The sequence below is a fragment of the Canis lupus genome, chromosome 6 (assembly GCF_003254725.2).
Source record: "Canis lupus dingo isolate Sandy chromosome 6, ASM325472v2, whole genome shotgun sequence".
NCBI lineage: Eukaryota > Metazoa > Chordata > Mammalia > Carnivora > Canidae > Canis > Canis lupus.
In genome coordinates this window covers 23,968,952-23,993,108 of record NC_064248.1, presented here as the reverse complement: position 1 = coordinate 23,993,108, position 24,157 = coordinate 23,968,952, and the positions used below count along the sequence as shown (strand labels likewise).

The window sequence follows — 24,157 nt, the reverse complement described above, 5'->3', positions numbered from 1 at the left end:
CCGGACATTTGGTATGTATGGGTAAAATATGGAGTCTTCTAAAATATCTAGTCTAGTTCCTTTTACTTGCTCTAGCATGTATCAGTCTTTCCTTTCTGCTAATTGCTGAATAATATTTCCTTATATGGATATGCATTTTTTTATCCATCTAAGGGTTGAAGGACATTTAAATTGTTTGCAGTATTTTTGGCCATTATGAATAACACTGTTATGACTATTTACATACAGGTCTTTGTGTGGACATATGTTTTTAGTTCTCCTGGAAATGGAATGGTTGGATTGTGAGATAAATTTATATTTAACTTTTAAAGAACTTTCCCAAATTTTTTCCAGTGTGACTATACAACTTTATATTTATCCCCACTAGCAATGAATAAGGGTTCCTATTTCACCACATCCTGTCCTTTTGCCCCCCTTTAATTTAATATAATTTAATTTAATATTCCAGTATAGTTAACATACTGTGCTCTGTTAGTTTCCGGTGTATGATACGGTGATTCAGCAATTCCACACAACACCCAGTGCTCATCACAGTGAGTGCACTACTTAATTCCCATTACCTATTTCACCCATCTCCACACCCCTCCAACCTCCCCTCTGGTAGCTATCAGTTTGTTCTGTATAGTTCAGAGTCTGTTTTTTGGTTTGCCTCTCTCTCTTTTTTCCCCTCATCTCATTTGTTTTGCTTGTTGATTTGTTTGTTAAGTAGACTCCATGCTGGGCGGGGCCTGAACTCAGGACCCTAAGATCAAGAGTTGGATGCTCAACCAACTATGCCATCCAGGTGGCCCTCATATGTTTTGTTTCTTAAGTGAAATGAGTGAAATCATACAGTATTTGACACATATGAGTGAAATCATACAGTATTTGACTTTCTCTGACATATTTCGCTTAGCATAATACTCTCTAGCCTGGAAGTTCCTCACAAAGTTAAAAACAGAACTATGAATCAGTAATTGCACTACTAGGTATTTACCCAAAGAATACAAAAATATTAATTCAAAAGTATGTTTGCACCCTGATGTTTATATCAACATTATCCAACAATAACCAAATTATGGTAACAGCCCAAGTATCCATCGACTGATGAATGGGTAAAGAAAGTGTGATGTACACACACACATACACACACACACACACAGGAATAATAGCCACAAAAAAGAATGAAGTCTTGGGGAATGTTTTTAACACACAGCACTGTCCCAGAGGGTGAACTGACATGTTAACTTAATCATCCTTTTAAAGGCCCTCTCTCTAAATGTAGCCACATTCTGAGGTACTGGAGGTTAGGGCTTTAACATAAGAATATTCAGATGGTAGACACAATCCAACCTGGTATTCCTACTAATTTTTTTTACTTAATGTAAAATATTGCATATAAAAATTTTAGAAATAATATGAGTTTTTGGATGACTTTTTTTTCCTGCAGAGAGGATTTAATTTTAAATCCATCAGTCATTTAGGTATGGGGCTCTAGCGCCCCTAGGTTAGGGGTTTGATAATAATCTAATAAGGATTTTAGGTGATTGAAAATGTTCTATTTCTGGTACACTTGTACTTTAGATGTAGCTTTTCAGGGCCCTAAGTAAAAGTTTGAGCTTCTTTTCTTTACTAGCATGTATTAATTTCTTATGCCCTTGAGTTCTCTTCTTACCTTGATTTTGGCCCTACAAATTGTCCTTGCCTGGTAGCTCTCTGTCCTTATCATACTTAAAAAGTAATACTTTAATATACAAATAAATAAATAAACAAGCAAACAAACTTAAAAAAATAATTTGTCTAGATTTTTCCATCATCATTAAAAGAGTTGATCTGAAATAATGCAATTCCCATGATACATTGCATTCTAATCCAGATGCTTCTCTATTACACTGACTTTTTTCTCCATCTTTTTAATGTACTGTTTCATAAAGTATTATAATTAAGTATTCAAAGTGTCATAAATAAGACTGGAAATATGTCTATAACCTCTGTCAACTTTTTCAGGCTTCATCTTCCAAAATTCCAAAATAAATGGAAATAGTGTAGGTGTATTTGTATGACATAATTAGTGGTGGTGTACATCTAGAGATTGTTAGGCTGAGTAGTCATGAATAAAAATGAAAGGAAGTTTTTATAAACATAAAGATAAGTCCTTTTTTAGATGAGTAAATATCCACAATCATTAGTGTAAGAAGGAGGATAAATTCCAGAAAAGTTTATTCCTTGTGCCATTCATTAATTCACTCATTCATTTAAGCAAAATATTTATTGAGAACCTGTCTGTATTCAGCAGTTCTAGATGTTTGTGATACAGTGGTTGGTGGTAACAAAGCCATTTTCTCTTCTTTTGTAGGGTCTACATTTAGACCTAAATTTTAGAGCTTTTTTGTAATAAGATGAGGATATTTCTGCATCAAGTTTTTGTAGTTTATGTGAACTGACTCTATATTTTCCTTCTTTTCAGCTACTTTGGCTGTTTCTTTTGGAGGTTTCTTCTATTTTGTCACCTTTTTTCTATATGTATTCGTGAGCACCGCGTATGAATATATGACCCTCACTGAGAAGCTGGCTTTCTGTCTCTGTTCAAATGTTGCAGTAGCGTTGGGGATTGATTTTATATGCAGGATGGAAATGAAGCGTGAGTCTTTCCTTTGTAAAACTGACTTTGATGATTAGATTCCCAGGAAGAAAAGGCATGCGATATGGGGTTGCCAAAGGAGTGGATGGGACAGTGAGTGAAAGATGATTGTAGTGTTTCTTAAATATTTTTCTGGATTATAGTAATTTATCATAAAAATTATATCTCTGTTATATATATATGTTTGTGTATATATGTATATACACTATATATATACCTGTATGTACATGAAAATATATATGCAGATATTTATTTATGTATATATGTGTTTGCATGTCTTTATTATATCTGTGGGCTTGTTTTGGGAGACAGTTTTGCCACCTAGGGGATATTGGCAATGCCTGGAGATATTTTTTTGTTTTTGATTATAGTATCTGGTGGAGGACTGCTACTGAATATCATACAAAGTACAGAACATTCCCTGAAACAGAGGTATCCAGGTTCAAATGTCAGTAATGTCAAGGTTGAGACACCTAGCTAATACCCATATTTTAACATCTGTGATGTCACACTGTTGCATCTAATTCCTATCTAATATCAAGAGTTCCTTCTACCTTTTCCCTATCCATATATATACCACCTCCCTGTCCAACCATGAGAAATGTGGCCCCCCACCATTATCAGTATAATTAAGCATTTGTTCAGTTTTGCACTACTCCAAAAATAGGTAGGGAAATGTTCATCCATACCACTGTAAGCAAAAAACATATTAAATATGGTAATTATTTGTAATTCTACATTTAGTCTGAGGCTGTGTAGTCAAAGTACTAGGTTAAAAAATTATTTGGGTTAGTACTTTTTTTTTTACTTTCAGTTTAGTTATTCATTTGAAATATAAGTAGGTACATTTGTTTCTGTTTGTATCCCATTTTTCATTCCAACACCATTGTTTGTATAATATAAATTTCTGAGTATATAAAACATTAACACAATATTTAGAAAGTAAAAACTGTAAAAAAAAAAGCAATAGTTAGATAAGAATCATTCCCTCTTCTTACCAATACCTCTCTTTTTAAAATTTTTTTTATTGGACTTCAATTTGCCAACATCTAGCATAACACCCAGTGCTCATCTCACCAAGTGCCCCCCTTAGTGCCCATCACCCAGTCACCCCAACCCCCCACCCACCACCCTTTCCACTACCCAAAGTTCATTTCCCAAAAGTTCATTTCCCAAAGTTAGGTGTCTCTCATGTTTTGTCACCCTCACTGATATTTTCACTCATTTTCTCTCCTTTCCCTTTATTCCCCTTCATAATTTTTATATTCCCCAAATGAATGAGACCATATAATGTTTGTCCTTCAAACATTCAGCATAATACCCTCCAGTTCCATCCACGTTGAAGCAAATGGTGGGGATTTGTCGTTTCTAATGGCTGAGTAATACTCCATTGTATACATAGACCACATCTTCTTTATCCATTCATCTTTCAATGGACACTGAGGCTTCTTCCACAGTTTGGCTATTGTGGACATGGCTGCTATAAACATCGGGGTGCAGATGTCCTGCTGTTTCACTGCATCTGTATCTTTGGGGTAAATCCCCAGCAGTGCAATTGCTGGGTCATAGGGCAGATCTATTTTTAACTCTTTGAGGAACCTCCACACAGCTTTCCAGAGTGGCTGTACCAGTTCACATTCCCACCAACAGTGCAGGACGGTTCCCCTTTCTCCACATCCTCTCCAACATTTGTGGTTTCCTGCCTTGTTAATTTTCCCCATTCTCACTGGTGTGAGGCGGTATCTCATTGTGGTTTTGATTTGTATTTCCCTGATGGCCAGTGATGCGGAACATTTTCTCATGTGCCTGTTGGCCATGTCTATGTCTTCCTCTGTGAAATTTCTGTTCATGTCTTTTGTCCATTTCATGATTGGGTTGTTTGTTCCTTTGCTGTTGAGTTTAATAAATTTTTTATAGATTTTGGATACTAGCCCCTTATCTGATAGGTCATTTGCAAATATCTTCTCCCATTCTGTAGGTTGTCTTTTAGTTTTGTTGACTGTTTCTTTGGCTGTGCAGAAGCTTTTTTCTTGATGAAGTCCCAATAATTCATTTTTGCTTTTGTTTCTTTTGCCTTCATGGATGTATCTTGCAAGAAGTTGCTGTGGCGGGAGGCGGGGTAAGATGGCAGAAGAGTAGGGTTCCCAAGTCACCTGTCCCCACCAACTTACCTAGATAACTTTCAAATCAGCCTGAAAACATATGAATTCGCTCTGAGATTTAAAGAGAGAACAGCTGGAATGCTACAGTGAGAAGAGTTTGCGCTTCTATCAAGGTAGGAAGAGGGGAAAAAAAGGAAATAAAAAAGCATCCAAGGGGGAGGGGCCCCACAAGGACCCGGGCTAAGGCCGGTATGGAGAGCCTCCAGGACAGGAAAGCCCAGTCCCTGAGAAGCAGGGCTTTACCAATCTTCCCAGAGGGAAAGGCGCTCCTAGGGAGCTCGGGCAGGATCCCAGGAGGGCCAGGGATGCCCTCAGGCTCCCAGGGGCACTAACAGGAACTGCACCCCAGGGAGAGCACGCCACACACCGCGGGCCAAGCTCCCTAAAGGCCTGGAGCGCACACCCCGTGGGGCCCAGGGAGCAGCTCTGGTGGCTCAGGTTGTGCCTTCACACTGAGGGGTGTTTGCAGTCCCAGGAGCGTGATTCCAGCAGTGCAGGCCCCACAGCCTGGGCGCTGGGGCCACGGCCCAGGATGCGGCACTCCCCCGAGGACAGGCATAGGCCTGGAGGACACAGGACAGCAAGGTCCCTCCTGCCGCCTAGGCAGCCCCAAGCTGTGCAGATCGGCGCCCCCTGCCCCTGGAGCATCCAGGCCCCTGTGGACTGGGAACGGTGGTAGTTACTGTGGGAGCTGACTCCAGAGATGGAGAGCTGGCCGCCACCACTGTTGTTCCTTCTGGTGTCACCTTGTACCTGGGACTGATCAGGGGCCTCACAGGATAAACAGCTCCCACTGAGCCTTGCACCTGGCAGGGGGCTGGGCAGCTCCCCCAGATGCACACCCCTGAGAATCACCACAGCAGGCCCCTACCCCAGAAGACCAGCTGGAAGGACAGGGGATGAGCAAGTTATTGACCAAGCAGCACTGGAAAGTTCCAGGGGAAGTCGAAGGATTTACAGTATATAGAATCAGAGGATACTCCCCCTTGTTTTTTCTTTTGTTTCCCCCACCCCTTTTTTTTCCCTCTCTTTTTCTCCTTTTTCCAGTACAACTTGTTTTTGGCCACTCTGCACTGAGCAAAATGACTAGAAGGAAACACTCACCTCAAAAGAAAGAATCAGAAATAGTCCTCTCCCACAGAGTTACAAAATTTGGATTACAATTCAGTGTCAGAAAGCCAATTCAGAAGCACTATTATAAAGCTAGTAGTGGCTCTAGAAAAAAGCATAAAGGATTCAAGAGACTTCATGACTGCAGAATTTAAATCTAATCAGGCCAAAATTAAAAATCAATTAAATGAGATGCAATCCAAACTGGAGGTCCTAATGACGGTTAACAAGGTAGAAGAACGAGTGAGTGACATAGAAGACAAGTTGATGGCAAGGAAGGAAAATGAGGAAAAAAGAGACAAACAAAAGATCATGAGTATGGGTTAAGGGAAATAAGTGACAGCCTCAGAAGGAAAAATCTAGGTTTAATTGGGGTTCCCGAGGGCGCCGAAAGGGACAGAGGTCCAGAAACTGTATTTGAACAAATCATAGCTGAGAACTTCCCTAACTTGGGAAGGGAAACAGGCATTCAGATCCAGGAGATAGAGAGATACTCCCCTTAAAATCAATAAAAACTGCTCAACACCTTGACATTTAATAGTGAAACTTGCAAATTCCAGAGATAAAGAGAAGGTCCTTAAAGCATCAAGAGATAAAAAAATCCATAACCTTTATGGGGAGAAGTATTAGGTTAACAGCAGACCTCTCCACAGAGACCTGGCAGGCCAGAAAGGGCTGGCAAGATATATTCAGGGTCCTATATTAGAAGAACATGTAGCCAAGACTACTTTATCCAGCAAGGCTGTCATTCAGAATAGAAGGAGAGATAAAGAGCTTCCAAGATAGGCAGAACCTGAAAGAATATGTGACCACCAAACCAGCTCTGCAAGAAATATTAAGGGGGACCCTGTAAAAGAAAGAGGAAGTCCAAGGAAACAATCCACAAAAACAGGGACTGAATAGGTATTATGATGAAAATAAATTCATCTTTCTCTCTTTTTTAAAGATTTTATTTATTTATTCATAGACACACACACACACATACACACACACACACAGAGAGAGAGAGAGAGAGAGAGATAGAGGCAGAGACACAGGCAGAGGGAGAATCTAGCTCCCTGCAGGGAGCCCAACGTGGGACTGGATCCTGGGTCTCCAGGATCACACCCTGGGCTGCAGGCGGTGCCAAACTGCTGCGCCACCAGAGCTGCCCTAAATTCATATCTTTCAATAGTAACTCTGAAGGTGAACAGGCTTAATGACCCCCAAAAAGGACACAGTGTTTCAGACTGTATAAAAAAGAAAGACCCATCTATTTGCTGTTTATAAGAGACTCATTTTAGACATAAGGACACCTACAGCCTGAAAATAAAAGGTTGGAGAACCATTTACCACTCAAACGGTCCTCAAAAGAAAGCAGGGGTAGCCATCCTTATATCAGATAAATTAAAGTTTATCCCAAAGACTGTAGTGAGAGATGAAGAGGGACACTATATCATACTTAAAGGATCTATCCAACAAGATGACTTAACAATCATGAATATTTATGCCCCGAATGTGTTAACTGCCAAGTATCTCAATCAATTAATAACTGAAGTACATACTTAGATAACATACTTAGATAATAATACACTTATACTTGGAGATTCGAATACAGCACTTTCTGCGTTCGATAGATCTTCTAAGCACAACATCTCCAAAGAAAAAAGAGCTTTAAATGATACACTGGACCAGATGGATTTCACAGATATTTACAGAACTTTACATCCAAACGCAACTGAATACACATTCTTCTCAAGTGCACATGGAACTTTCTCCAGAATAAACCACATACTGGGTCACAAATTAGGTCTGAGCCGATACCGAAGATTGGGATCATCCCCTGCATATTTTCAGACCATAATGCTTTGAAACTAGAACTAAATCACAAAGAGAAGTTTGGAAGGATTTCAAACATGAGGAGGTTAAGGACCATCCTGCTAAAAGATGAAAGGGTCAACAGGGAATTAGGGAAGAATTTAAAAGATTCATGGAAACTAATGAGAATGAAGATACAACCATTCAAAATCTTTGGGATGCAGCAAAAGCAGTCCTGAGGGGGAAATACATCGCAATACAAGCATCCATCCAAAAACTGGAAAGAACTCAAATACAAAATCTAACCTTATAACTAAAGGAGCTGGAGAAAAAAACAGCAAATAGGTCCTACACCCAGCAGAAGAAGAGAATTAATAAAGATTCGAGCAGAACACAATGAAATAGAGACCAGAAGAACTGTGGAAAAGAATAACAAAACCAGGAGTTGGTTCTTTGAAAGAATTAAGAAGATAGATAAACCATTAGCTAGCTTTATTAAAAAGAAGAGAAAAAAGACTCAATTAATAAAATTATGAATGAGAAAGGAGAGATCACCACCAATACCATGGAAATACGAACGATTTTAAAAACTTATTGTGAGGAGCTATACGCCAAAAAATTAAGCAATCTAGAAGAAATGGACACATTTCTGGAAAACCACAAACTACCAAAACTGGAACAGGAAGAAATGGAAATCCTGAACAGGCCAATAACCAGGGAGGAAATTGAATCAGTCATTAAAAACCTCCCAAGACACTAAAGTCCAGGGCCAGATGTCTTCCTAGGGGAGTTCTACCAAATGTTTAAAGAAAAAACCATACCTTTTCTACTAAAGCTGATCAGAAAGATAGAAAAGATAGAAAAAAAAGATGGAGTACTTCCAAGCTCATTCTCTGAGGCCAGTATCACCTTAATTCCAAAACCAGACAAAGACCCCCACCGAAAAGGAGAATTATAGACCAATATCCCTGATGAACATGGATGAAAAATTCTCAACAAAACACTAGCCAATAGGATCCAACAATACCTTAAGTAGACTATTCACCATGACCAAGTGGGATTTATCCCTGGGATGCAAGGCTGGTTCAACACTCATAAAGTAATCAATGTGATTGATCATATCAGCAAGAGAAGAAACAAGAACCATAGGATCCTCTCAATAGATGCAGAGAACGCATTTGACAAAATACAGCATCCATTCCTGATCAAAACTCTTGGGAGTGTAGGGATAAAGGGAACATTGCTCAGCATCTTAAAAGCCATCTACAAAAAGCCCACAGCAAATATCATTCTCAATGGGGAAACACTGGGAGCCTTTCCCCTAAGATCAGGAACATGACAGAGATGTCCACTCTTACCACTGCTATTCAACATAGTATTAGAAGTCCTAGCCTCCCTCAGCAATCAGGCAACAAAAGGAAATAAAAGGCATTCAAATTGGCAAAGAAGTCAAACTCTCCCTCTTTGCAGATGACATGGTACTGTACATAGAAAACCCAAAGACTCCACCCATGATTGCTAGAACTCATACAGCAATTCAGCAGTGTGGCGGGATACAATACCAATCCCCAGAAATCAGTGGCATTTCTATACACTAACAATGAGACTGAAGAAAGAGAAAGTAAGGAGTCAATCCCAATTACTACTGCACCAAAAGGATCTATACCTTAAAAACTACAGAACATTTCTGAAAGAAATTGAAGAGGACACAAAGAGATGGAAAAATATTCCATGCTCATGGATTGGAAGAATTAATATTGTTAAAATGTCAATGTTACCAAGGGCAATTTACACATTTAATGCAATCCCTATCAAAATACAATGGATTTTCTTCAGAGAGTTTGAACAAATCATCTTAAGATTTGTGTGGGATCAGAAAAGAGCCCAAATAGCCAGGAGAATATTAAAAAAGAAAACCATATCTGGGGGCATCACAATGCCAGATTTCAGGTTGTACTACAAAGCTGTGGTCATCAAGACAGTGTGGTACTGGCACAAAAACAGACACATAGATCAGTGGAACAGAATAGAGAATCCAGAAGTGGACCCTCAACTTTATGGTCAACCAATATTTGACAAAGGAGGAAAGACTATCCACTGGAAAAAAGACAGTCTGTTCAATAAATGGTGCTGGGAAACTTGGACATCCACATGCAGAAGAATGAAACTTGACCATTCTCTTACACTACACAAAGATAAACTCAAAATGGATGAAAGATCTAAATGTGAGACAAGATTCCATCAAAATCCTAGAGGGAACACAGGCATCAGGGATATTTGTCTATAATTCTCCTTTTTGGTGTGGTCTTTGCCTTTACCAATACCTCTCATCCTTGTAGGTAATATCTTACTCAATTCTGTTTTATCTTTTTCTGTGTTTTAGTTTCTAAAAAATTCATAATTTCTATATTTTCTTATTACTTAGTTTCTTATAAAAGTGTTTATGTACTGCATATTCCTTTACAATGTGCTTTTCAGCTAACATATTTTAGAAATAATTTCCTATGAGTTTGCCAATATATCTTCTTTAGTTTTTATAGATACATTGTGTGGATGTGGCAATGTTCATTCAACCTATCTTCTATCTATGAGCATTTAGGAACTTTATATTATTTTTCATTTAAAATAAGCCTGAGGGGTGCCTGGGTGGTTCAGTCAGTTAAGTGTCTGCCTTTGGCTCAGCCATGATCTCAGTGTCTGGAGAATTAGATTCCCTGCTCAGTGGGGCTCCCTGCTCAGTGGGGAGCCTGCTTCTCCTTCTCCCTCTGTTACTCCTCCTGTTTGTGATCTCTGTGTGTCAAATAAATAAAATCTTTAAAAGTAAGATAGAATAAATCTGAAATGAATTATACATAAGTATTTTTGTGTTCTTGGATATGTAGTATAAGAGTAAATTACCAGAGGTGGGTCTGAGTAGGGTTTTGATTAAAAATTTAGTTCTTCAATAGATGTAGAAATGTTCAGATTATGCCTTTTCCTTGAGTAAGATTTAGTAGCTTGTGTCTTGTATAGAATTTGTCCACTATATGTAAGTGGTCAAAATTGTGAACATAAAGTTGTTCTTCATATTCATTTATTATCTTTTTTCTGAGCCCTTTAAAATATTAAACTTTACACTCAGTAAAATTGCCCTTTTTGGAGGTGTGCAATTCTGTGAGTTTCAACACCTGTATATATTAATTTAACCTCCACAGCAATCAGGAAACAGAACTGTTTCCTCATAAAAAAATTCCCTTGTGTTGCCCTTTCTCTTCAACCCCTAATACGTAGCAATCACTGATCTGTTCATCTTGGCATTTTTGCGTTTTCCAGAATCCATGAAAATGGAATTGTGCAGTTTTAACACTGACTTCTACTTAGCCCAAGGCACTTGTTCTTCATCCATGCTGTTACCTGTATCAGCAGTTCAATTCTTTATATTGTAAATAGTCAACTGATTAGGGATCCTAATTACTTATGAAAAATCCCTTATCTTTGTTATATAACATGTGTTTGTTCTGTTCTGTGTTTTTTTATTTTTTTAATAATAAATTTATTTTTTATTGGTGTTCAATTTGCCAACATACAGAATAACATCCAGTGCTCATCCGGTCAAGTGCCCCCCTCAGTGCCCGCCACCCAGTCACCCCCACCCCCCGCTCTCCTCCCCTTCCACCACTCCTAGTTCATTTCCCAGAGTAAGGAGTCTTTATGTTCTGTCTCCCTTTCTGATATTTCCTACCCATTTATTCTTCCTTCCCTCCTATTCCCTTTCACTATTATTTATATTCCCCAAATGAATGAGAACATATAATGTTTGTCCTTCTCCGATTGACTTATTTCACTCAGCATAATACCCTCCAGTTCCATCCACATTGAAGCAAATGGTGGGTATTTGTCATTTCTAATAGCTGAATAATATTCCATTGTATACATAAACCACATCTTCTTTATCCACTCATCTTTCGATGGACACCGAGGCTCCTTCCACACTTTGGCTATTATGGACATTGCTGTTATAAACATTGGGGTGCAGGTGTCCCGGCGTTTCATTGCATCTGTATCTTTGGGGTAAATCCCCAACAGTGCAATTGCTGGGTCGTAGGGCAGGATACATCCACAAAGGCAAAAGAAACAAAAGCAAAATGAACTATTGGGACTTCATCAAGATAAGAAGCTTTTGCACAGCAAAGGATACAGTCAACAAAACTCAAAGACAATCTACAGAATGGGAGAAGATATTTGCAAATGACCTATCAGATAAAGGGCTAGTTTCCAAGATCTATAAAGAACTTATTAAACTCAACAGCAAAGGAACAAACAACCCAATCATGAAATGGGCAAAAGACATGAACAGAAATCTCACAGAGGAAGACATAAACATAGCCAACATGCACATGAGAAAATGCTCTGCATCACTTGCCATCAGGGAAATACAAATCAAAACCACAATGAGATACCACCTCACACCAGTGAGAATGGGGAAAATTTTTTTTTCTTTTTCATTTTTTTTAATTTATTTTTTATTGGTGTTCAATTTACTAACATACAGAATAACCCCCAGTGCCCGTCACCCATTTACTCCCACCCCCCGCCCTCCTCCCCTTCTACCACCCCTAGTTCGTTTCCCAGAGTTAGCAGTCTTTACGTTCTGTCTCCCTTTCTGATATTTCCCACACATTTCTTCTCTCTTCCCTTATATTCCCTTTCACTATTATTTATATTCCTCAAATGAATGAGAACATATAATGTTTGTCCTTCTCCGACTGACTTACTTCACTCAGCATAATACCCTCCAGTTCCATCCACGTTGAAGCAAATGGTGGGTATTTGTCATTTCTAATAGCTGAGTAATATTCCATTGTATACATAAACCACATTTTCTTTATCCATTCATCTTTCGTTGGACACCGAGGCTCCTTCCACAGTTTGGCTATCTTGGCCATTGCTGCTATAAACATTGGGGTGCAGGTGTCCCGGCGTTTCACTGCATCTGTATCTTTGGGGTAAATCCCCAACAGTGCAATTGCTGGGTCGTAGGGCAGGTATATTTTTAACTGTTTGAGGAACCTCCACACAGTTTTCCAGAGTGGCTGCACCAGTTCACATTCCCACCAACAGTGTAAGAGGGTTCCCTTTTCTCCGCATCCTCTCCAACATTTGTGGTTTCCTGCCTTGTTAATTTTCCCGAGAATGGAAAGAAGGGAAAATTAAGAAGGGAGAAGCAGGCTCTGTGCAGGGAGCGTGTTGTGGGATTCAATCCCGGGACTCTGGGATCATGCCCTGGGCCGAATGCAGGCACTAAACCGCTGAGCCACCCAGGCGTCCCTGTTTTGCTTTTTATTTTTTTATTATTTTATTTTATTTTATTTTATTTTATTTTATTTTTTTGTATATTTTTTTATTGGAGTTCGATTTGCCAACATATAGCATAACACCCAGTGCTCATCCCATCAATTGCCCCCTCACCCAGTCCCTCAACCTCCCACCCACCTCCCCTTCCACTACCCCTTGTTCATTTCCCGAGTTAGGAGTCTTTCATGTTCTGTTACCCTCACTGACATTTCCCACTCATTTTCTCTCCTGTCTCCTTTATTCCCTTTCACTATTTTTAAATTCATGTTTCTCTTCATTTGCGTTTGTATTTTCTCCTTTTAATATTCTCATCTTGGTGGATATAAAGTGGCATGTTATTATGGCTTTGGATTGCATTTCTCTAATGACTAATGATATTAAGCATCTTTTCACATGCTTGTTGGACATCTGTACAACTTCTTTGAAGAAATATCTATTCAAGTCCTTTGCCTATTTTTGTATTGGATTGTTCATCTTTTGTTGTTAAGTTGTAAGAGTTCTTTATATATTCAAGATACAAGCCTTTTATTATATGATATTTTCTTTCTTTCTGTAGATTGTGTTTTAACTTTCTTGTTAATGCCCTCTATGCACAGAGGTTTTTCATTTTAATGGCATCAAATTTATTTATTACTTTATTGCTTGTGTTTTGGTGCCATATGTTTACTAAACTAAACCCAAAGTCATGAATATTTGCCTCCATGTTTTCTTTCTAAGAGTTTTTTAAAAAAGTAATTGTATTTATTTAGGGTTTTGATCTATTTTAAAAAAGTTAATACTTATACATGTTGTAAGGGAAGAGTCCCAACTAATTCTTTTGCATGTATATATCGCTTGTGGAAATTAGTCTTTTTTTCCCCTCATGTAATTATCTTGGAATCCTTGTCAGAAGCTAGTTAGCCATTACTCATAGTTGTATTATTTTGATCTATATGTCTGTCCTTCACCAGCATCAGTCTTATGAACACAGGATGTTTTCCCATTTATTTAGGTCTTCTTTAATTTCTTTCAGTGATATTTTGTAATAGCATACAAGTCTTTCAGCTCTTACTAAGTTTATTCATAAGAATTTCATTCCTGTGATGCTATTGTAAATGGAACTGTTATCTCAAAATCCTTTTTAGTTGTTCATTACTAGTAGATAGTATACTATTGATTATTGTATGTTCACCTTGTATCCTGAAACTTTGCTGAATTCTTTTGTTGGTGTTAACATTGTTTTGGGCAGGATCTTTAGGATTTTCTATTAATAAGATCATGTCATCTGTGAGTAAGAGTACTTTTAGTTCTTCCTCTCTAATTGCCTTATCACTTTATCTTGCTTAACTTCTAAGGATTAACTTCACATACGTACAGTGTTGAGTAGAAGTGGAGTATTGAACACGTTTATCTCCCACCTTCCTGTCCATCATTCTTGCCACTACAGTCTCCTCTGTAGCCACACCAAGGACTCTGGCATTTCTTTTTTTATTCTTTCTTGGAATTTCCATCTCTTTGCATACATCTGCTTTTGCATGTTGTATACTTCTTCCACTAAAGCACTTAATATGTTGATCAGTTTTTTAAAAATTCCTGGTCTGAGGAATCAGACCAACATCTTTGTCAAATCAGAGTCTAATTTGGATGCTTGTTCATTCTCTTCAAACTGTGTTCTTTGCCCTTCAGTATGCCTTGTAATTTTTGTTAAAAGATGGATAAGAAGGGCACCTGGGGGACTTAGTCAGTTAAGCATCTGACTCTTTATTTTGGCTCAGGCCATGATCTTGGGGTCCTGAGATCGAGCCTTTCATTGGGTTCTGTGCTTAGTGGGGAGTCTGCTTGGGATTTTCTCTCTCCTTCTTCATCTGCCCTTCCCCGCTCATACTCTCTCTTACTCTCTCTCAAATAAATAAATAAAATCTTTAAAAAAGATGAATATGAGGTACTGGATAAAAGGAAAAGGAATTGCAGTGAATAGGCCTTTAGTGATATAGAGGAAAGATGCAGAGTCCTATGACTAGGCCTCAATTATTTGATAAGCTTGTACCCATGGACTATGAACTCCATCAGTGCTTCTCAGTTTTTTGCTCTGCTTAGATAGGACAGGATGGCTAGGGGCTAGGGGGGGCTGGAGCTACATATTTCCCTTCCCCCTAGGTAAGTTAGGCTCTGCTAAAATAGTTTCTCATGAAGGAAGGCCTGATTAAGAATAGAATGTCAAAATGGCTCCTTTTCCCCCTCTCTCTCCTAAAGGAGATTTTTCTGATATTCACTGTGAAGAACTGACAGGGCTCCCGAAGGTAAAACTCACAAAAGCTTGGGGACTCCTCAATGACTTGATCCCCTGGAGTTTTTAACCCACATATCTGTCTGCACTGGGCCTTGACATTTCATCAGTTACACAGTTCAGGTTTTCCCAGTTCTGGTTCCCTTGGGGGTTACTGCTTAGGGTTTCTGTTTCATTAAATTCTCTGCACCTGCCTGTCCATCTCTCCAATTGTGGGGGCAGTGGTTCACTCTGTAACCTCACATCTGTGAAAGATCTAAGAATGGGCCATTTTTCAGTTCACTTCTTTACTCCTTATTAGGATGGAGTGGTGACTTCTAAGCTCCTTACATGACAGACCAGAAACTAGAAAACAAACTTTATTTTTATATTGATGAATGTATTTCCCAATTTATGTATCTTGCTGATTATTTCAGTGGAGATTTGAATGAAAGAGAATGGAGAAATAGGGCCACTAACCCAACCAATAGGTCTGTTTATGGCTTTAAAGCTTACTTTATGGACTTCTTGTGACTGTTTATTTTTATTTCAGTGACTACTAACTTTTAGTTGAATTTGGCTGTAGGAAGAGGCACATTGTATCATTACTTACTTTATTATCCTCTTGAACAGCCTAAATTTCAAAGTATCCATGAATAGCAAATAGTACCTCTCTCCAGAGAATGCCTATACATTTTTGTTGTTTAATTATAAAGTAGCTAGATAACTTTGTTCTAGTCACAATTGGGCACCTCAGATAACTGTCTCCTATTTATTATGTTTCAGAGTATGGTGTCCAGTGGGATAACATCCTGTCACCAGTGAACCCACATGATAGCCTTATTTTTGCACATATTATGGGAATGCTATTATTTGATGCTTTCTTATATGGTCTTATGACCTGGTATATAGATGCTGTCTTTCCAGGGAAGTATGGTGTGCCCAAGCCATGGTATTTCTTTGTGCAGGTAAGTTCTAATGCTTCTGTTATTGAGAGAAACCCCAGTTCTTAAATATTTAGTTTGTCTAACAGTGAACATTATTACCTTAAACACTCTCCCTGTGGTGTTCCACTCTTATGGTACTAATACAGTTTTTATTCTTTCTCTCTTTTTTTAATTCTTTCTCAGTTAAAGCCGCTACAAGTTAACTTTGTAACACGTATAATAGAATCAAATGGCTTTCTACAGAAAAAAAAACTCCATCCAAATGAATATGTGGTGGGTTCCTTAGGTCCTAGTGAGGAGGGGTTGAATTGTGTCTCATATCACCATCTGCTTTTTTCCCGTTAGCCCAAATTACTTAGAATCAAAGCCATAGCAAAGTGGGGAGTATTTCTATATTATCCTCTATTTTCAGTCCCCCCCTTTTATCATTCTATGGTTCAAAGCAAGTGGTTCCCAAAATTTTTAGTCTCAGAACTCCTTTTACTCTTAAAAATTACTGAGCACCCAAAAGAGCTTGTTTAATAGGGATTTATCTATCAATATTGACCATATTTGGACATTAAAACTGAGAAATTTGTTTCTTTTTTAAAAAATATCTAAGTTTGCCAACATACAGTATAACACCCAGTGCTCATCCACCATGTGCCCTCCTTAATGCCTGTCACCCAGTTAACCCATTCCCCAAACTCTCCTTCCCTTCTGCAACCCATTGTTTGTTTCCCAGAGTTAGGAGTCTCTTATGGTCTGTCTTCCTCTCTAATTTTTCCCCATTCAGTTTCCCTGCTTTCTCTTACAGTCCCTTTCACTATTTCTTATATTCCATATATGAGTGAAACTATATGATGATTGTCTTTCTCCAATTGACTTATTTCACTCCGCATAATAACCTCCAGTTCCATCCATATCAAAGCTAGTGGTGGGTATTCATCCTTTCTGATAGTTGAGTAATATTCTATGGTATATATATATATATATACCACATCTTCTTTGTCCATTCATCTGTCAAAGGACACTGTGGCTTCTTCCACAGTTTGGCTATTGTGGACATTGCTGCTATAAACATTGGGGTACAAGTATCCTGGCATTTCACTACATCTGTATTTTGGGGGTAAATACCCAATAGTGTAATTGCTGGGTCATAGGGTAGCTCTATTTTTAACTTCTTGAGGAACCTCCACACTGTTTTCTAGAGTGGCTGTACCAGTTTGCGTTCCCACCAGCAGTGCAAGAGAGTTCCGCTTTCTCCACCTCCTTTCCAACATTTGTTGTTTCCTGTCTTGTTAATTTTCTTCATCTCACTGGTGTGAGGTGGTATCTCATTGTGGTTTTGATTTGTATTTCCTTGATGGGAAGTGATGTGGATAATTTTTCATGTGCTTGCTGGCCATGTGTAGGACTTCTTTGGAAAAATGTCTGTATGTCTTCTGCCCGTTTCATGACTGGATGTTTTTTTCTTGGTGTTGAGTTTGAGAAGTTCTTTATCTTCTTGATGAGATACTAGCCCTTTATCTAGTATGTCATTTGCAATTATCTTCTCCCATTCTGTAGGTTATCTTTTAGTTTTGTTGACTGTTTCCATTGCTGTGCAGAATCTTTTAATATTTTTTTAAAGATTTTATTTATTTATTAATGAAACACACACACACACACAGAGAGAGAGAGAGAGATAAGCAGAGGGAGAAGCAGGCTCCATGTGGGGAGCCCGATGTGGGACTCATCCCGGGTCTCCAGGATCAGGCCCTGGGCCGAAGGTGGTACTAAACCGCTGAGCCACCCCGGCTGCCCAGAATCTTTTAATCTTGATGAAATCCCAACAGTTCTTTTTTTGCTTCTGTTTCCCTTGGTTTCATAGATGTGTCTAGCAAGAAGTTGCTATTGCCAAGTTCAAAAAGGTTGTTGCCTGTGTTCTCCTCTAGGATTTTGATGGATTTTTGTCTCAGATTTAGATCTTTTCAACCATTTTGTTTATCTTTGTGTATGGTGTAAGAAAATGGTCCAGTTTCATTCTTCTGCATGTAGCTATCCAATTTTCCCAACACATTTATTGAAGAGACTGTCTTTTTTCCCAGTGGTATTCTTTCCTGCTTTGTTACAGATGATTTGACCGTAGATTTGAGGGTCCATTTCTGGGTTCTCTATCCTATTCCATTGATCTATGTATCTGTTTCTGTGTCAGTACCATATTGTCTTGATCACAGCTTTGTAATACAGCTAGATGTTCAGAATTGTGCTGCCTCCAGCTTTGGTATTCTTTTTCAACATTCCTCTGGCTATTTGGGGTCTTTTCCGGTTCCATACAAATCTCAAGATGATTTGTTCCAGCTCTGTGAAGAAAGCCCATGGCATTTTGATAGGGATTGCATTGAATGTGTAAATTGGTCTGGGTAACATTGACATTTTCACAATATTAATTCTGCCAATCCATGAGCATGGAATATTTTTCCATCTCTTTGTGTCTTCCTCAATTTCTTTCAGAAGTGTTCTGTAGTTTTTAGGGTATAGATTCTTTACCTTTTTGGGTAAGTTTATTCCAAGGTATCTTATGGTTTTGGGTACATTTGTAAGTGGGATTGATTCCTTAATTTCTCTTTCTTCAGTCTCAGTGTATACAAATGCCACTGATTTCTGTGCGTTGATCTTGTATCCTTCCACATTGCTGAATTGCTGTATGAGTTCTAGAAATCTTGGTATGGAGTCTTTGGGTGTTCTATATACATTATCATGTTATCTATGAAAAGTGAGAGTTTGACTCCTTCTTTGCCAATTTGAATGCCTTTTATTTCTTTTGTTGTCTGATTGCTGAGGCTGGGACTTCTAGTACTATGTTGAACAACAGTGGTGAGAGTGGACATCCTTGTCGTGTTCTTGATCTCAGGGAAAAGGCTTTCAGTTTTTCCTCATTGAGAATGATATTTGCTGTGGGCTTTCCATAAATAGCTTTTATTATATTGAGAAATGTTCCCTGGATCCCTACACTCTGAAGAGTTTTAATCAGGAATGGATGTTGTATTTTGTCAAATGCTTTCTCTGCATCTATTGAGAGGATCATATGGTTTTTGTCTTTTATTGATGTGATCTGTCACATTGATTGTTTTCTGAATGTTGAACCACTCTTGCATCCCAGGGATAAATCCCACTTGGACATGGTGAATAATCCTCTTAATGTACTGTTAGATCCTATTGGCTAGTATCTTATCAAGAATTTTTACATCCATGTTCATCAGGGATATTGGTCTATAATTATCCTTTTAGTCTCATTTGGGGATCAATGTAATGCTGGCCTCATAAAATGAGTGTAGACATATTCCCTCTATTTGTATCCTTTGAAACAGCTTTAGTAGAATACATGTTATTTCTTCTTTAAATGTTTGGTAGAATTCCCCTGGGAAGACATCTGGCCCTGGACTTCTGCTTCTTGGGAAGTTTTTGATGAATACTTCAATTTCCTCACTGGTTATTGGCCTGTTCAGGTTTTCTTTTTCTTCCTGTTTCAGTTTTGGCAATTTGTATGTTTTGAGCAATGCATCCATTTCATCCAGGTTGCCTAATTTTGGGGGGTTTAGTTACTCATACATTTTTTAAATCGTTTGTATTTCCTTGGTATTGGTTGTGATATCTCCTCTTTCATTCATGATTTTATTAATTTGAGTCTTTCCTCTTTTCTTTTTAGTAAGTCTGGGTAGAGGTTTATCTAGCTTAGTAATTCTTTCAAAGAACCAGCTCCTGATTTCGTTGATCTATTCTACAATTATTCTAGTCTCTGTTTCATTGAGTTCTGCTCTAATATCTGTTATCTCTCTTCTAATGCTTGGCTCAGGCTTTATTTGCTGTTCTTTCTTCAGTTCCTTTAGATGCAACGTGGGCTTCTGTATTTGAGAATTTTCCAATTTTTTGAGGGAGGTTTTTATTGCAATGTATTTCTCTCTTAGGACTGCTTTTGCTATATCCCAAAGATTTTGAACAGTTGTGCTTTCATTTGCTTTAGTTGCCATGTTTCTTTTTAATTCTTCTCTGATTTCCTGGTTGACCCATTGATCTTTTAGTGGTATGCTCTTAAACCTCCAAGTGTTTGAGTTCCTTCCAATTTTCTTCTTGTGATTGAGTTCTGGTTTCCAAGCATTGTGGTCTGGAAATATGCAGGGAATAATCCCAATCTTTTGGTATGGGATAAGACCTGATTTGTGACCCAGTATGTGGTCTAGTCTGGAGAAAGTTCCACGTACACTTGAGAAGAATGTGTATTTTGTTGTATTAGGATGGAATGTTCTGTATATATTTGTGAAATCCATTTGGTCCAATGTGTCATTCAAGGCCCTTGTTTCTTTGATGATGTTCTGTTTAGAATAGCTGTCCATTGCTGAGAGCACCATATTGAAGTCTCCTACTATTAATTTATAATTATTGATGTATCTCTTTACTTTGGTTATTAATTGATTGATAGACTTAGCAGCTCCCATATTAGGGGCATAAATATTCATAATTGTTAGGTCTTCTTGTTGGATAGACCTTTTAAATATCATAGAGTACCCTTCTTCATCTCTTATTATCATCTTTAGTTTAAAATCTAATTTATCTGATATGGGGATTGCTACTCCAGCTTTCTTTTGAGGACCATTTGCATGGTAAATGGTTCTCCACCCCCTCATTTTCAGTCTGGAGGTGTCCGTAGGTCTAAAATGAGTCTCTTGTAGGCAACATATAGATGGATCTTGCTTTTTTATTCAGTCTGATACCCTGTATCTTTTGATTGGATCATTAAGCCCATTCACATTCAGAGTAACTATTGAAAGATATGAATTTAGTGTCATAGTATTACCTATACAGTCTCTGTTTCTGTAGATTGTTTCTTTGGGCTCCCTCCTTAGTTACAGGGTCCCCCTTAATATTTCTTGCAGAGCCATTTTGGTGGTCACACATTCTTTCAGTTTCTGTCTTTCTTGGAAGCTCTTTATCTCTCCTTGTATTCTGAATGACAGCCTTACTGGGTAAAGTATTCTTGGCTGCATGTTTTTCTGGTTACTACCCTGAATATATCATGCCAGCCCTTTCTGGCCTGCCAGGTCTCTGTGGATAGGTCTGCTTTTGATCTGGTATTTCTCCCCATATAAATTAGTAATCTCTTGTCTTGAGCTGCTTTTAAGATTTTTCTCTCTATCTCTGAAATTTGCAAGCTTCACTATTATATGTTATGGTGTTGATTGATGTTTTTTGGGGCAAGAGGTCCTCTCTATCTCTTGGATATGAATGCTTGTTCCCTTCCCCAGATTAGATAAGTTCTCAGCTATGATTTATTCAAATATACTTTGTGACCCTCTCTCTCTCCATATATTCTGGAATTCCAATAAGACAAATATTATTCCTTCTCAAACTATCACTTACTTCCCAAAGCCTCTCCTTCTCATGAGTTCTCAGTTGTTTTTCTCTTTTTCCCTCAGCTTCCTTCCTTTCCATCAACTTCTCTTCTATGTCAGTCTCTCTTACCCTAGCAGTTACAGCATCTAGCTTAGACTGCATCTCAGTTAAGGTATTTTTAATTTTGGCCTGATTAGATCTCAACTCTGCAGTAAGAGAATCTCTAGAGTCTTTTATGCTTTTTTCAAGAGCCACTAATAATTTTATAATTGTACCCCTGAATTGTATCTCTGACGTGCTACTTAAATCCATATCCATTAGATCTGTGGGAGAGAGTATTACTTCCTGTTCTTTTTTCTTTGTGGTGAATTCTTCCTTCTAGTTATTTTGTCCAGTGCAGAATGGCTATATGAGCAAGTGGAGTCAAAAATATCAATCACAACCTAAGTAAAATACACCCTAGACAAATCTGAAGAGGTCAGGGACTAGACAGTAAAAGAAAAAGAAAAGAGAAAAAAAAGACCATGAAAGTGAAAAACAAATTTAAAAAATAGTAAAACTTAAAAAATAAAAAGGTGAGGAAGAAGTGTAGGAGGAGAGAGAATGTTGTCTCACAGAGTGGACCAAGAAGGTGATCCTCTTGGTTATGAGTGTATTTTGTCTGTATGTTAGAAGGTGCTAAATTCCAAATTCATATAAACCAGAAAAACTTATATAGAGAAACAACAGCAACCACAGAAATAAGAACAAGAAGACAAAAGAGGGAGGTGGAATGGGAAGGAAGAGAGAATATAATCTCACAGAGTAGACCAACATGGTGCTCCACTTGTTTCTGTGTATTTTGGTCCATTTGTTAGAAGGTACTAAATTCCAAAATTATAAAACAAAACAAGACAAAAAAAACCCTATAATTTATATATCTACAAAAATTAAATTGAATATGTTGAATGGAATCCAAAAATGAAGAATATTACATATGACATATAATTGTAAAAATATGAAAGTTGAAAAGGAAAAAACTTAAAAATGAAGAATTGATAAAATATTGTAGTTAAGGCAGGAAAAAAGAAAATATATTGGAATTTTTTTAACCTGATAGATAATGAATCATAAGGAAAAAACCTTGAGTTCTATATACTATTTTCTCTCAGTCCCAGAGCTTTCCAGTGCTGCTTGGTCAGTAAACTTGGTCTTCCCTTGTTCTTCCAGCTGTTCTTCTGGGGGAGGGGGCTGCTGCACTGATTCTCAGGTGTCTGTGCCTCGGTGGAGATGCCCCACCCCTTGCCAGGTGCTGGGCTCATGTGAGTTGTTAGTCCTGTGAGGCCTTTGTTCCCTAGAGTCTGCACCTCTCCAAGGTGAAAGGAGAAAAAAAATGACTGAGGCTAAATCTCCAGTCCCAGAGCCAAGAGCTCCCCACATGTACCAGCCTGCAGTCTCTGAGTGCACACTGGTTTAGATCCTCTGGGGGCAGGTGTGGGGACACTGATTCGTACAAACTGAAGAGTGCCTAGTAGCAGGAGAGCTTTTGCCATTTTGTGTCCTCCCTGGTTTTGCCTGTTCTGGAGGGAATGGGGGATAGCCTGCTTCTGTCCGCTGAAGGGCTCTGGGGCAGAGAGCTCAGCTGCTGGAGTGTGCACCTGGACCACCTCTCTCAGATGCTCCAGGAGGGTTGCTGCATTCTAGTCCTTTACCATGATCCAACCAAGATTTATGGTTTATGGCACAAGTTGAGCTTTCTCCTGGGTGCCCGTATCCTTACTATGTCACTGGGAATATTGAGACTTCACTTCCCCTCCTGTGATTCTGCCCTATTTCCCCACTGAGCACTTTTTAGGCAGGGAAGACACTTTCAAGAGAAGATTTCTAAAGTTCCTGATTGTGCGCTGTACCGCTTTCCTGCAGCGGCTTCCCAAGGCTCCCTCTTCTGCTATTTATCTTCCAATATATCCTCTCCATTTCTCTTCTCCACACTCCTACCTCATAAGAAGTGGTCACTTTTCTCTCTGTAGCATTCCAACTATTCTCTCTTTACATCTCAGGTTGAATTCATGGGTATTCAGGATGGTTTGAAAGTTATCTAGGTAAGTTTGGGAGGCCAGATGAAAAAAGGACCCCTACTCTTCTGCCATCTTGCCTCCTCTTCTGAAACTAAGAAATTTGAAAAATATTTATCAACTTATTTAAATATATTACTAGTAAACCTATTACATGTTGAAATCAACATTTTGGTGAAAAATTGCTATTTTTCAAATTTTAAAAATATTAGTGAGTAAAGTAGCTTGTTTTATATTTTTCAAATATCTTTTATATAAGCTTAATAGAAGTTAACTAGATTTTCATTGGAGAGTGTATATCTGGCTCTGCATTCAATCTTTTGCATTATTTTGTTTCACCTAAAATATATGGAGAAAATACAGCCTCGTGCAGATATGTAGTTGAAAAAAGGAGTATTTAAGTAGCCTTTTAAACATATTTGGGTATTCTTTGGTACTTCACCAAAAGTCAACTAATGATAATTTTCTAGCAGTTAGTTGACGTTTGGAATCTGAAAACACATTAACAAACATTTCTTATTCTATTTTATAATAAT

General features: G+C 38.2%; 1 protein-coding gene across 3 annotated transcripts in view; it reads left to right on the top strand.

Moving 5' to 3' along the window:
- Positions 1–24,157, top strand: part of LOC112640270 (phospholipid-transporting ATPase ABCA3-like) — a 191,283-nt gene that overhangs the window by 56,634 nt on the left and 110,492 nt on the right. For all 3 annotated transcript variants that reach the window (XR_003123948.3, XM_025416268.3, XM_025416272.3), the window contains 2 exons: positions 2,447–2,620; positions 16,055–16,236. Coding sequence is in view for 2 of the 3 variants with exons in the window: in XM_025416268.3 (XP_025272053.3) it covers positions 2,447–2,620; positions 16,055–16,236 (356 nt within the window). In the remaining variant the exon portion in view is untranslated. The remainder of the gene's footprint in view (positions 1–2,446; positions 2,621–16,054; positions 16,237–24,157) is intronic.